Source organism: Grus americana, chromosome Z, assembly GCF_028858705.1.
Source record: "Grus americana isolate bGruAme1 chromosome Z, bGruAme1.mat, whole genome shotgun sequence".
Lineage (NCBI taxonomy): Eukaryota > Metazoa > Chordata > Aves > Gruiformes > Gruidae > Grus > Grus americana.
In genome coordinates, this window is record NC_072891.1 from 38,708,957 (window position 1) to 38,724,013 (window position 15,057).

A 15,057-nucleotide genomic window follows, 5' to 3' on the forward strand; every position below is an offset into this window, starting at 1 on the left:
TGTTCCCTGGTGTGCCATACCAGGTTACAGAAGAGAGTCTGTCTGCAGGTGGTGATAAGTATAGTAAAGGTCTAGCAGTTCAAAGTGGTATTTGTCTGTCTGTTCCCATTTTCTTTTATAAATGATGTGACCATTTTTTTAGGTTATCATTTTATAATCATATAATCCTTTGCCTTTGCAATTTTTGAATCTTCAGTAAAGTGTTTGTAAATATAAAGTCATTATATTCTTTGTGATTACAGGTTGTTACTACACATTGTTGTGCTCATGTGTGTAAACTCCTGTCTTTTAACCGTGTTTATGTAAAATCTCCCTGTTCTTTGGTAGAAATTGCGTAAATTTGTTCAGACTTTTTGATATAGCTTAAAAGTCTAAATGTATGTATATCCATTGGTAATTTAGGAAGATTTGTGGAGCATACTGTATTCTTTGCCAAACAGTTAATATTAGTGTTAATATTAGTGGATCTCAGTTTCATGTGTTAAATGAGGATGATGATTTGTCCTATGAGAGGGTTACATAAATTCTGCATAATTCCTTATTTCCAGCTCTCCATCTGAGGTGTTCTGCAGTTTTCCATTCACTGATGGAGAAGTGGAATTACAGATAAAATAGATTTCTCAGATTTTTTCCTGCTGGGAAGGAAAGAAGAGGGAACAATGAGAAAAGAAAAACAACACCCCTCGCCCCCAGCACCCAATTCTCTTTTTTCTCCCTTAGCTTGCCCTGTGTGATAGAAGTAACTTTTTGTCAGGTGATGATGATCTCTTATAATTGTATATTGGGTTAGTTCTTCCTGCTCATTATGTAAATAAAGTGAGGAATAATTATGGTTTATTAATGTGAATAGTAAACTATTTGATAGATTTTTAGGGAATGATGATGCAGTTTTATAGCATGTTCTAGATGAAAAGTCAAAGAATCAACTGTGACTTTTTTTTTCTTCTGCGTCTACATTTTCATCTTGTTTCATTGTAGAATCCAGACTATTTTCCTGAGAAGGGGATTGGGTTGAATCTGGCAGGTCTGGTTGGAAAGGTGTGGACAGGTTAGAAAGGTGTGGAAAGCACTTAATTATGAAGAGGAGAGCAAAATTTTGAAAGCTTTCATTGTAAGCTCAGTGAAGCAGTAATAAGCTCTAGAATTCTTGAGCACTTCACTGCATTGTCACAGAGGGTTTTTCCCCCTTGTGGTGGACTTCATTAATTTCATTTGTGTCTCCAGGAGAATATGGGAAATCCTACCAAAATTCCAGAAATACTGTTGTTTCTTGAATTTTCTTGAATGGTAAATTAAACAACATAGGAGGGGAGAGATAAAATAGGTGTAGGTATTTTATGTAGTCCTTGGCTCCTGAGATCAAAAGTCAGCACAATATAGATGTGTCAAGTGTCTTTCCTGACAACGTGATTTCTCTTGCTTTCTTTCGCTAGACAGTGGCATGGTTGAAATTTGTGTGCCATGCTGGATGTTTACCTCTATACTTGCATTCAGAGAAAAGCTAATTTTCCATTTTTAACATATTAAAAACACCAGTTTCAATTAAGCTGGGGACAGCAAATGTACTTGAAAGATATGGTAGAAGCAAACTATCAAATATTTTAATTGATGCATTAATTATTCTCTCTGCTGTTTTGCTCATTAGGTGAAAAGGAAAACAAAGACATGTGGGTGTACAACTTGCCCAAAATTGTGTGGGCACTTGTGAGGAGGTCCTTCAGCAGAACTCAAGGCTTCCTGAGTATCAGTTTTGTTCCTGGGTTCCTCTTGTTGTGGAACAATCAAATACTGTAACTAACTGTATGGGACAGTAACGTATTTCCTTTTGTCAACAGGAATGTGCATGGCTTAGTAAAAACTATTTTGAAATTACTGCAAATTCAAGCTATTGAACTGGGAAGAGATGGAGATGAGGCTGTTCGGAATCTGTATGGAATCAGGTTAGTTCCACATCGGTTTTTTTTAGATACCATGATAACTTTTTGTCTGATTTCCAGAAAAGCATAGGTTAAGTGTTGATGCTGGCTTTCAGTCTGTCTTTTTTTTTTTTTTTTTTTTTTTAAACTATGCAGATAATCAAGCACTGGCACAGGTTGCCCAGACAGGTTATGGCATCTCCATCCTTGGAGATACAAAAACCTGACTGCATGTGATCCTGGGCAGCCTTCACTAGCTGAGGAGGTCCCTTCCAACCTAAATGATTTTCTGATTCTGTGATTTTTTTTTTTTGGTTGATAGTTTTAAGTAGTTTTATAGTACAGGGTACATACTACATAAGTACAGTACGTAAGATTGCCACCATAAGCTCAGAAGGGGCGATGGAAACATGAAGGCTGAATGCAAGAAAGAACAACTAAATACTGGTACTTGTTCAAATGCAGTAGCCGGATGATTGCTAATAGTCCTTTTAATAAGTGTTTTCTTTGTAAGACTGTGGACCACTTCCTTCTCACTTGCTTTATTCCTGTTATCAAAGTAAGGTTCCTGAATACTTTTACTGTTAAAGTGGTTGCCATGTAAACATAAATGATTTAAAGATGCATACAGAGTATTCATGTAAAGCTGCTTGTCATGCAATGGCAGCCTTCCTAAGGCGACATCTAGCGACTTAATCCAGCTCTTGAGAAACAATCAGTCAGTCGCTATTGTGTCTTTCCTGGAGAAGGTCCCAGCTTGGTAGATGTCATGAACATTTTTCAAGTTGCTTTTTATGCAGTTAAGAGGTATCATTGTAGCAGGCTGTAGCTGTAATGCTTTAAGGATATAAAAGGCACTATTTGGAAGACAGGAATCGTGTCTTTACTTAAGCAAAAAGAAATAGTGAAGAAAAGTGAAACAGACTTTGGGAGTGTTGGATGCGCTTGCATTCCTGAAATCCTGTGTGACTTTTTTTTTCTAGCTCTATCAGTTCTTTCTACAAAACCTGCACTCTTACAGAACAGCTTTAATTGAAAAGGCAGGTAATGCAGGGTAGAAAGATGGAACTCTTTTGGAAACTTTCTCTTTAGTAGTAAATAAATTTATTTAAAGTCTTCTGGTAGAAGAGGCTAAGTTAAAGCAACTTAATCCAGGCTCCCTGTGAAAAAAAGGGTAATAGGATGTGTCTGGAATAAAGAAACAGTGTCTCCCCAGTAAGGTGAAGAAAGATTATTACTTATTTTCCCCCACCTCCCAAAAGAAAAATTGCTGGTAACACACAAGGAAGGTGAAATTTGATCATTCAGAAGGGTTTAAAGTAATTTACAGTAATAGAGAACTGAAAATAAGCAGCAGACTTACACTTAGCCAATATTTTTTTTGTTTTTCCTTTTGTTTCCAATTAACTTTAATGAAGAGAGATGTCAGATTGTTTGATTTAATTTTGAATATCTAGTAGGTCAAGGCCCTGTGATTTTCAGATCTGACTTTTGGTTTCTAGTGTACAGAAGGGCCTGTCTTTATTCAGTGACCTGTTACATAATATTTTTTGTAGTTGCGTTCTATTAAGTGCCATTAAAACTTGATTTCTGAAAGAAATGAACGAATATATACAATAACTCACCAACAGTAACCTCCTATTACAGTGTTCATATATTATGCTGTCAACTGTGCAAAAGTATTTCATATGGAAATCATCAATGAAGAAACAAAAAGCACCAGCATGTTCTCAAGTAGTTTGCTATTGTCATCTCTCTTGGAATATTTTAAAACCAGTAATAAATAAATTTGGTTTAGACCAATGTTAATTCTGGACAACAGAAGTACTTTTATAATACTGCTTCTTGTGATTATATAATATCATGAACAGTTCCTGGAAAGAAATGGGAGAAAATAATGTCTTGCAGTTTTGGGGGTTTTGTCTGGTTATGTTGTATTGGGTCTGTCTGGGACGGAGTTAGCTTTCCCCATAGCAGCTGTCATAGTGCTGTGCTTTCTACTTGCAGCTAGAAGGGTGTTGGTAACACACCCATGTTTTGGCTACTACTGAGCAGTGCTGTCTCTCCAGCCTGCTCCCACCTCTTCAAAGGCCAGTAATGTGGAGCTGGGCAAGAGTTTGAGAGGGGAGAGGACAGCAGACCCAAACTGACCAAAGGGATATTTCATATCATATGGCATCAGGCTTACCAATAAATGCTAAGAGAAAGGAGCAGAGGAGGGAGCATTCATTATCAAGGCGTTTGTCTCCTGAGGCAGCTGCTACATGTGCTGAAGTCCTGCTTCCCAGGAAGTGTCTGGACATCGCCTGCTTATGGAAAGCAGAGAACAAATCTTTTTGTTTTCCTTTGCTTTCACATATGGCCTTTGCTTTTCTTTATTAAACTGCCTTTTTCTCAACCCACGAGTTTTTCATCTCATTTTCTTCCCACCTGGTGTACGTGGTGGCCAGCGAAGGTCATCCCACCACCATAAGTTTATGATTTCGTCTGGGAAAGCCTCTGTAGTTTTAATGCTGGGATTCTCCACTTTTCTGTAAGCAAATTAATCTTGGAAAATAGAGAAGGGATTACCTCTGTTCCTACAGAAAGTGCGAAATGTTACTCTTGCCTTAGTAAGTTAGTGGAAAACCACCTCACGTATCACTAAATTTGGGATTCCTAATTGTTTCCATAAGCTGTGTAAGTACCACTGGTTTGTTGGGTTTTTTTAATAACTAGTATTCCTATGTTGGATAAATACCAAAATGAATGTGCTGGAGATTTTTAAGGATGTGTGAAAAAAGTTAAGTGATGTTTAAATTCACATATGGGATGATGTCCACTTTTTGTTATGAAGTTAGGACCAGCTGTAGCAGAGACAGAAGTAGTCTGCAAGTTGGTCTCATGGTGGATTAGAACTGATCATTCCCAATGGATTTATTATCTCTCATCTGGCTTAAAGTTGTCTGTTTTCTATGCATATTTATATAGCCATTCAGTAACCTAAGCTCAAGCTGAATTGAGTGGGAGGGCAAGGAAGAGGGGGTTTTTGAGGAGCGCTTGTCAGTGCAGATGGGTTATGACATGCATGTAAAAAACTTTGGCTATAAATTTTTGCTGAAAGCTATTAACTTTTTTCAATGAACTTGTATTTTACATTATTATTAATGATTTACCATACTTCAGTTTTATTATCTTAAAATTCTGGAGAGCTGCCAACTTTCCAAAATCAAAATTCAGAACAGGTAGACAAATTCTTTAAAATGTATATTCAGTGGAGTACAGTGCTACTCAATCTTTCTGAAAGGGCCAGGGTCACAGCTGCATACACGGAAAACTATGTTGACTGCAGACAAAAAAACAATCTATCACTGAATTTGTGCTCTAAATCAGATTGGAGCTCTCTTCTGTTCAGAGATGTAACAAAAACGTTGAGATGACCTAAATTTTTTTTTTTATTGTTGCCCCTCACATAAGATTTATCTTTGTTTCCCTAGACACACATGTATTTACAGATGGATAGCTGCTGTGTCTGGTTGTGCATTTTGCTTTATCCTGAACCCACTGGCAATAATTGAAGGTGGTAGCACTGTAATGTCATTTAAAGATGTGTGGTTTCCAGTGCTGTGCTAGCAATTCTTAAGTTAGTGTTGACAATAAATTGCATCTACACACCTCATTTTTCCTATTGCTAATAGGATTATCAAATGGAACTTCTTCAGGCTGCCCATTTTGGTGTTTCATTATTAATCACTGTTCACTGTGGATCTTAGCCGATTTCTTTCATCATCCAGTTCAATGCAGTTACATTACTTTTAGAACTCACAAAATCTATTATAAAAGGCTTGCTTTTTTTTTCTGGATAGTAAACCATTTTAATTTTAGACTTGATGTGTCGTATGTGCTGACTTTCTGAAGGTTCCTCTGACTTTAGTGTCTTACCAGCACTTAGGTGACTGGAGACGTTCTTCTCATTAGGAAAGGTAATTAATTCTTAAAAAATGACAAAGGTATTGAAATAAGCAGTTGCTATAACTCTGTATGTCTGTACAGGGATATGCACTTTCAAGGATCTGGCATGGTATGTGTACAGTATTTCTAGCTTGCTGCCTTATAAATAATTCTGTCTATGATCTTGCCGGATTCAAGTGCTAAACAGGCAATAAGTTTTTTGCCTCTTGCATGCTGTCATCTTGGAAAGTTGCAATGAGGCAATAGCCTTAGCCTTTCTAGTCTTTGTGCACAGATTGTAAAATCCTCTTAACTTTAGTAAAATGTTCACGGAATCAAGAAAAGAGGACATATGAAGACCATGTATGTAAGTTAACAAATTTTAGAGAAATGAATGTGGCAAGTGCCAGGTTTCTAGCTCGAAATACAAAGGCCAGACCTGGCATGTTTTTCTCAGCGTGCTTCAAGGAGTCCATCACATCAGCCACAGCAGCCAGATTTCTGAAGGTCCCTGTGTCTTCAAATTATTTATTTGCCTGAACAGAAACACAGTTCTTTGGAAGAAGAATTGTTTGAGGAGCAGAGAACCCAATGTAAAAAAACCAAAAAAAATTCTATCTTCTGAGCTTGATAAATTTTTCCAATGGCTGATTCTTCTTTAGTCTGAATTTACCAGTTTCAATTACCAACCTCTGGTTCTTGTATGCTAGCTTGACATTTCTTGCTGTATGAAATTTCGTTTCTCGGTGAAGGTACTTAGGCTGCAATGACACTGTCCCTGAATGTAATCCTTATTAACTTGTGCTTACACTGAGATGTGTTTTTCCAGGCCTTCATGAGATAGCCATGAGAGTAATTAAATTTCTCCAGACATTTAATAACTGACTTGAAAGATGGGCACCAGAATAGGAGCATAGCTTGTAGATTGAGGGAAATGATTATGCTTTTTCCTTGGCGCTTACCAGATGGTATCTGGAGTACTGTGTCCAGTTTTGGGCCCCCCGGTATAAGAAAAGTGATAAACGGGAGCAGATTTAGTGGACAGCCCCTAGGATGGTTGTAGGGCTACAGCACGTGCTGTTTGCTGAGGGAATTAGGCATGTTTAGCCTGGAGAAGAGACCACTTGAAGGGGACCTAACAGCAGCCTTCCCATGGACTTAAGAATATATAAATAGAATATTTCACTTGGAAGAGACCTACAACAATCATAGAATCATAGAATGGTTTGGGTTGGAAGGGACCTCAAAGATCATCTAGTTCCAACCCCCCTGCCATGGGCAGGGACACCCTCCACTAGACCATGTTGCCCAAAGCCTCATCCAACCTGGCCTTGAACACTTCCAGGGATGGGGCCTCCACAACCTCTCTGGGCAACCTGTTCCAGTACCTCACCACTCTAACAGTAAAGAATTTCTTTCTAACATCTAATCTAAATCGACCCTCCTTCCACTTAAACCCATTACCCCTTGTCCTGTCACTACACTCCCTCATAAACAGTCCCTCACCAGCTTTCCTGTAGGCCCCTTCAGGTACTGGAAAGCCACAATTAGATCTCTCCGGAGCCTTCTCTTCTCCAGGCTGAACAATCCCAACTCTCTCAGCCTGTCCTCACAGGAGAGGTGCTCCAGCCCTCTGATCATCTTTGTGGCCCTCCTCTGGACTCTCTCCAACAGCTCCATGTCTCTCCTGTACTGGGGCCCCTAGAGCTGGATGCAGTACTCCAGGTGGGGTCTCACAAGAGCGGAGTAGAGGGGCAGGACCACCTCCCTCGACCTGCTGGTCACTCTGTTTTTGATGCAGCCCAGGCCATGGTTGGCTTTGTGGGCTGCAAGCGCACACTGCCGGCTCATGTTGAACTTCTCATCAATCAATACCCCCAAGTCCTTCTCCTCGGGCCTGCTCTCAATCCATTCTCCACCCAGCCTGTAGTTGTGCTTGGGATTGCGCTGACCCACGTGCAGGACCTTGCACTTGGCCTTGTTGAACTTCATGCGGTTCACACGGGCCCACCTCTCCAGCCTGTCAAGGTCCCTCTGGATGGCATCCCTTCCCTCCAGCGTGTTGACCCTACCACACAGCTTGGTGTCGTCAGCAAACTTGCTGAGGGTGCACTCGATCCCACTGCCCATGTCGCTGACAAAGATGTTGAACAGTGCCGGTCTCAGTACCGACCCCTGAGGGATGCCACTTGTCACTGTTCTGCACTTGGACATTGAGCCGTTGACCACAACTCTTTTGAGTGCAACCATCCAGCCAATTCCTTATCCACCAAGTGGTCTATCCATCAAATCCATGTCTCTCCGATTTACAGACAAGGATGTCGTGCAGGACAGTGTCAAATGCTTTGCACAAGTCCAGGTAGATGATGTCAGTTGCCCTTCCCTTATCCACCAATGCTGTAACCCCATCACAGAAGGCCACGAAGTTTGTCAGGCATGATTTGCCCCTAGTGAAGCTGTGCTGGCTGTCACCAATCACCTCATTGTTTTCCATGTACCTGAGCGTAGTTTCCAGGAGGGTCTGCTCCATGATCTTGCCAGGCACGGAGGTGAGACTGACCGGCCTGTAGTTCCCTGGGTCTTCCTTTCTACCCTTCTTAAAAATGGGGGTACTGTTTCCCCTCTTCCAGTAGGTGGGAACTTCGCCGGACTGCCAAGACTTCTCAAATGTGATGGAGAGTGGCCTGGCCACTTCATCCGCCATTTTCCTCAAGACCTGCGGATGCATCTCATCAGGTCCTATGGACCTGTGCACCTTCAGGTTCCTTAGATATTGTCGAACCTGATCCTCTCCTACAGTGGGTGATTCTGCCTTCTCCCAGTTCCTGCCTTCTGTGACCTGGGCAGTGTGGCTCAAGCATTTGCCAGTGAAGACTGAGGCAAAGAAGTTGTTGAGTACCTCAGCCTTCTCCGTGTCCTGGGTAACCAGCTCACCCATTTCATTCCAGAGGGGACCCACATTTTCCATCGTCCTCCTTTTATCACTAACATAGCTATAGAAGCTTTTCTTGTTGTCCTTGACATCCCTGGCCAGACTAATTTCTGTCAGGGCTTTGGCTTTCCTAACCTGCTCCCTGGCTGCTCGGACAGTTTCTCTGTATTCTTCCCAGGCTACCTGCCCTTGCTTCCACCCCCTGTAGGCTTCCTTTTTTTGTTTGACTTTGCCCAGGAGCTCCTTGTTCACCCATGGGGGCCTCCTGGTGTTTTTGCTTGACTCCCTCTTTGTTGGGATGCATCGCTCCTGAGCTTGGAGGAGGTGATGCTTGAATATTAGCCAGCTGTCTTGGGCCCCTCTTCCTTCCAGGGCTTTGTCCCATGGTATTCTACCAAGCAGATCCCTGAAGAGGTCAAAGTGTGCTCTCCTGAAGTCCAGGGTAGCGAGCTTGCCGTGCACCCTTCTCACTGCCCTGAGGATCATGAATTCCACCATTTCATGGTCACTGCAGCCAAGGCTGCCCTTGAGCTTGACGTCCCCTACCAGGCCCTCCTTATTGGTGAGAATAAGGTCCAGCATGGCACCTTTCCTCGTGGGCTCCTCTGTCACTTGGAGGAGAAAGTTGTCATCAACACATTCCAGGACCTTCCTGGACTGCTTGTGCTCAGCTGTGTTGTCCCTCCAGCAGATGTCAGGGTGGTTGAAGTCCCCCATAAGGACCAGGGCTTGTGAGCATGAGGCTGCTCCTGTCTGCCTATTGAGGGCTTCATCTGGTCTTGTCCAACTGCCTGACAAATTCAGGGCTGATCAAGTCTACCACTGAGAGCGTTGTCCAAATGCCCCATAAACACTGACAGTCATGGGGCATCAACCACCACTCCAGGAAGCCTGTTCCAGGGTTTGACCACCCTCTCAGCAAAGAAATGGTTCCTAACGTCCGGTCTGATCCTCCCCTAATGCAGCTTTGAGCCATTCCCATGCATCCTGTTGCTGGATCCCAGGGAGCAGAGCTCAGCACCTCCCTCTCCGCTTGCCCTCCTGAGGAAGCTGCAGAGAGCAATGAGGTGGCCCCTCACCCTTCTTTTCTCCAAACTAGACAAACCCAGAGTCCTCAGACGTTCCTCACAGGACATGCCTTCTGGCCCTTCCACCAGCTGTGTTGCCCCCTCTCTGGACGCAGTCAAGGACCTTCACATCTTAAATTGTGGGGCTCAGAACTGCACACAGTACTCAAAGTAAAGCCACACCAACGCTGAATACAGTGGGATAATCGCCTCTTGTGACCGGCTGGTTATGCTGTGTTTGATGCACCCCAGGATGGTGTTTGCCCTCTTGGCTGCCAGGGCATACTGCTGACTCCTATTGAGCTTAATGCTGACCAGCACCCCCAGACCCCTTCCTGCAGGGCTGCTCTCCAGCCACTCCTCTCCCAGTTTAGACTTGTGACTGGCATTACTCCATCCTAGGTGCAGAACCTAGCATTTGTGCTTGTTAAATATAATGCTATTGATGTTTGCCCAATGCTGCAGTCTATCTAGATCCCTCTGCAAGGCCTCTTGTTTCTCCAAAGAGTCAACAGCACCTCCCAGTTCGGTATCATCAGCAACCTTGCTTATGGTGCATTCAACTCCTGCATGCAGATCACTGATAAAAATGTTGAACAGAACTGGCCCTAGAACTGAGCCCTGAGGAACACTGCTGGTGGTGGTGGCTGCCAGCCAGATGCAGCCCCCTCCACTACAACTCTTTGAGCTCTGCCCTTCAGCCAGTTCTTCACCCAGCACGCTGTGCACCTGCTCATCTCACAGTTGGACAACTTGTCCAGAAGAATGCTGTGAGGGACAGCATCCAAAGGCGTACTAACATCCAGAAAAGCTGCATGCACCACCTTCCCTTCACCCGCTAGGCGGGTGATCTTGTCGCGAAAGTGTTATCAGATTGGTGAAGACAGGATTTTCCCTTTGTGAACCCATGTTGACTGTGCCTGATGACTGCACTGTCCTTTAAATGCCTTTCAATAGCACCCAATATGATCTTCTCCATAATTTTTCCCGGGCAATGAAGTTAGTCTAATAGGTCTGTAGTTCCCTGGGTCTTCCCTCATGCCTTTCTGGTAAATTAGAACAACGTTGGCTAGCTGCCAGTCAGCAGGGACCTCCCCAGGCTCCCAAGACCTTTGGTAGAAGAAGAAGAAAGGTTGCCAAGACTGCAGAGGCTGGTTCTTGGTGGAAGAACAATGGGCAGTGACCATAAGTTTAAAACTAGGAGTTTCTGACTGGATATAAGGAAAAATGTTTCACTGTGAGCACAGCAGCATGTTGCACAGAGAGCTGACGCATATTTTCTCTATGTTGAATGCAACACTGACCTAAAATGGCAAATGTAACTCTGGAATTAACCTAGTCATAGCCTGCAAAAGACTTCAGTGCTTGGACTGAAATCTACTGCTGTCTGTGCCCCACCGCCTCCTCCTCCCCCCCCTCCCCCCCCCCCCCCCGTTAGGCCTGCTTTCTATTTGACCTGCTTTCTAAAGTGATTTTGGCAATTCGAAATAGAATCTCACCTGATGTTCTGTTTGTTAAAATATGGGTCAGTAAGTGTCCAAAACTGTATGTTTTCATGCTGCTGAGGGGTTTGGAAGCGGAGTTTGTTACATTTTTGCTTTTTGTTCATGTAATTTTTCTAAATGCTAAGACAGCACAGTCTTAAAAGCTGTTCAGTTTATCCAGACAGAAAGTTAAATATCTGCTCCTGAATTGCTTCTCCATCTACTTTATTTGTAATTATTCTTCCTGGGTGTGAATATGGTCTTATTATCTTAGCACAAGATCACATCCAAATTTAACTTGCATCTTTTTAGCAGAGTAAGCTGAAAGCCACTAATTATTTTTTGTGAAGATTTAAATACAATATGTTAAATTTTCTCTCTTTTAAGCTTCATTAAAGAGGTGCCAGACATAAGATGTCAGGTTCCATTGCTAAATTTCCTTCTGTCTTTGAGTACAATAACCATGTAATTGCTGTCAGTTCCATTAGCCTATATGGGTGGTGATTTTTCTTGATTTTTTTGCTCAGACACTATTTGTAGTTTTTCAGCTTTATTATTGATTTTATAATTATTTCCACTATTTAGGTCACTTTACTAAGAATGTTTACTTAGCCAACAGTTTGCTTTATCTGACTTAATTGCATTCCTGTGGATTTCTGCTGTTTGCTTAAAGGCACAGTTCTCATATCTAAATAGAAATTACCTGAATCTGATTTAACCTTCGTGCTGACAAGTTATATTCTAAATATTCTCTTGATTTAGAACAACTAGGCTGATGTTCTGAGAACTGCAATTAACTCGCAATAAATAAAAGCTTTTTCTTCTTGCGTAAAGGCAACACTTCTTTTTGAATATCTTTCCATGGCAAGAAGTGCTTTGTCAGAGCAAATTTCTTGCATACTCCCACCTTAAGATCCAATGGAGTTTGAAGCTTTTGAAGAGAAGCAGTTGACCAAAACTTATTTCCTCTTCAGGTATCTCAGAATTCTTACTAAGATTGTTTTGTAGCATGTATGAATACTGCAGTTACGTGCTGTTACCTGAGCTACACAGCTTCAGAGTTCAGTGGGTCATATTGTTGTATTTGAGTGTTGTCTTCTATTGAAGTAGATACTTGCAGTTTCCTTGGTTATTAGCTCTATTCTGACCATGCTGTGAAGAAAACAAGTAACTGTTACCAGCTTTCATAACTAGTTGGGCCTTTCATTCAGCTAATGGCAATGTTTATAACTCTCTGATTATCCTCAAAACTAGTCAGTTGCCCAGAATTCAAACAGTGTAACACTGAGAATGTAAAAATAACATAATAAGGAGCACCTCTTTTAGCATAAGGATATGTTTGCTAGATGATATCTTTTTCAGAAATAGTGTCTTACTAGGCATACCACACTCTAAACATTCCTTTTTAGAGCAGGTAAGTGTTATCTCTTTAGCTTGCTGAAGGGAAGCCTTAATATGTCACATTATGCAATTCAAATTTGCTATGTAATGGAAAAAATTGGATACATATTTTAAATTTCTTTTATGGGATTCTTGCAGATCTTATTCCCTTCACCTAGAGTTGGGTTTGTTTGGTGCTGCTCAGGATGAAGCCTGTGTCATAGCACAATGCTATTGAATACAAGTATGTCTCAATGAATGTTGTCTTCTGTAATCAGACTGCTTCACATCTTGGGCTTTCTGCTCTCCACAGGTTTTTAAAACAACATTAACAAACAAACCAAATACAATTATAAATCCTGGCAGTGAAGTGGAGATCTCTAGGCTGGTGGTATGGCCAGCCATTCTTCTTTTCCTGCTTCTTTCACTGCCTAAAAAAAAAGAGGAAGAAGATAAGCTGGGAGCAGATTTAAAGTACTAAGTGGGATGGTGGTGACCTCAATTGGTCTCATGCGCTGAAGATTGTTACCTATGCTTGCAAGACTGGACTGGTGTGTGACGTGGTTCAAATTTTTCTCTGGGTATTACTTGGAGTCCACTGCTAGAGCCTAGTGCGGCTACCAATGGCTCAAATCAAGCCACATACCTTGATCCTTAGACGTTTATAAAAGAAAATAAAAATACAGGCCGAGACTTTTCAAACAGAGATTTTGTTTTCATCTTGTTTCCTGAAGTTCCTCTAAAATGTGCTCTTTTGACATTGTAGCAGCCTTGGCAAAGCTGGTAAAGGGAGTTGGTGATACCAGGGTGGTAAATTGTCTGTTTCTACAGTTGAAAATAGTTATTTTGCACATTTGCTTTCTGCATTATAGATTCAAATGTATTTTCTTTGTGTTTCAGGAGCACTCCTCATCCATTAATCAGTGTTCTTGAAAACAGACCTGATTGCTGGCCAGTTCTACTGCAGCAGATAACAGTATTTTTCCATCAGTGTCCAGAGAGGTAAATGAATGAATAATTAAAAAATAGCCGATGTGGATCCTATCAGTACAACTCTTTTCTTGAGGGCAGCTTTAATGAGCAGTAAGAATTCTGTCTTTTTCAGAAGATGATTGTAAAATTTAATGACACCATTTAAAGGTTAAAAGTAGAATATTAATAAAATACTAGAATAATCCATCAAAAATTGATTTTTAATAGTTTTTTCTTAACTTTTATGTTGATATAATTTTTATGGATGTGGAAAAATTGGTGCAAAATTGATAGCACCTTTGGAAGTATTATATTATCAACAGTAAGACTTTCAAGCAAAAATGTGTTTTGTTCAATTTAATTGATCAGAGTATTCTTAAAATACTGTTTGCAGACTTGTTCACTCAGCTGCTAAACGTGGGACTCATGAAGAGTCCTGTCAGATGTCTGAATGATGGAATGAACTGTGAATTTTTGCTGGTGGCTTGTTTTGAATTAAAACAGGAGTTGTTCTTGCTGAAAAGGAAAATATCTTAAATTTCCTTTGCTGCTTTTTGTGCAAAGCTTTCTGTGGAATAAAGTTCTAGACTGAGAATATAGAGTCATAGAACCACTGAGGCTGAAAAAGACCCTTAAGAACACGGAGTCCAACTGTTAACACTGCCAGGTCCACCACTAACCCATGTCCCTAAGTGCGATGTCAACAAGCACCACATGTGTTGATGTAGATGTATTACTGAGTTCTTTGTAAAGCTGTGCATCAGGGCTGAGTCTTGTTTAAAACTGAGTTAATTTTGATTCCCTGTATATTTGTTAATGTATTGATCATTAGCTTTATTTGATTGTTTTAGTAAGGTCAAGAACAGCTGTTATTCCTAACATAGTCAAGCCAAAATAATTGTTCTGTATTAATTTTTTCCTGGGAATCCATCTTGGTTAAAGCAGTTCCTCTTTTATATAATTGTTTAAGACTGTTGGACAAAAACTCACAAGGAATGGATGGCTCTTTTTAATTGAATTTAGGGTTTTTGCATTTTAAAAAGATATTTCTGAATAGTCTTGTGCAAATGCTACTTCAGAGTGGCACACTAGTCTCTCATGACATTCAGCAAGGTAGGTCACTTTCTTGTAAGGGATGAGGAAAAAGAAAATAAAATTGAGTGTCATAATCAGCAAGTATATATTGAGTAGTATTCATGCTTAAATATTGAGTCTTTTCACAGTTGCACTTCATTGTATGGTTGCTACATACATCACAGTACCCTGTGCTAATAAGTCAAAGGGGTTTTGTGAGATTTAGTAATACCTTTCATAACACCTTTCTGTTAATTGCATCCTGTAAATTATTGTAGGGAATGTCGCATTGCTTGGATTTT

General features: G+C 41.0%; 1 protein-coding gene across 8 annotated transcripts in view; it reads left to right on the forward strand.

The window, feature by feature from the left end:
- The window catches only part of FOCAD (focadhesin), a 136,007-nt gene that overhangs the window by 14,781 nt on the left and 106,169 nt on the right, over positions 1–15,057 (forward strand). For all 8 annotated transcript variants that reach the window (XM_054809384.1, XM_054809385.1, XM_054809390.1 and 5 more), the window contains exons 6-7: positions 1,836–1,940; positions 13,610–13,711. In XM_054809384.1, coding sequence (XP_054665359.1) covers positions 1,836–1,940; positions 13,610–13,711 — 207 coding nt within the window. The remainder of the gene's footprint in view (positions 1–1,835; positions 1,941–13,609; positions 13,712–15,057) is intronic.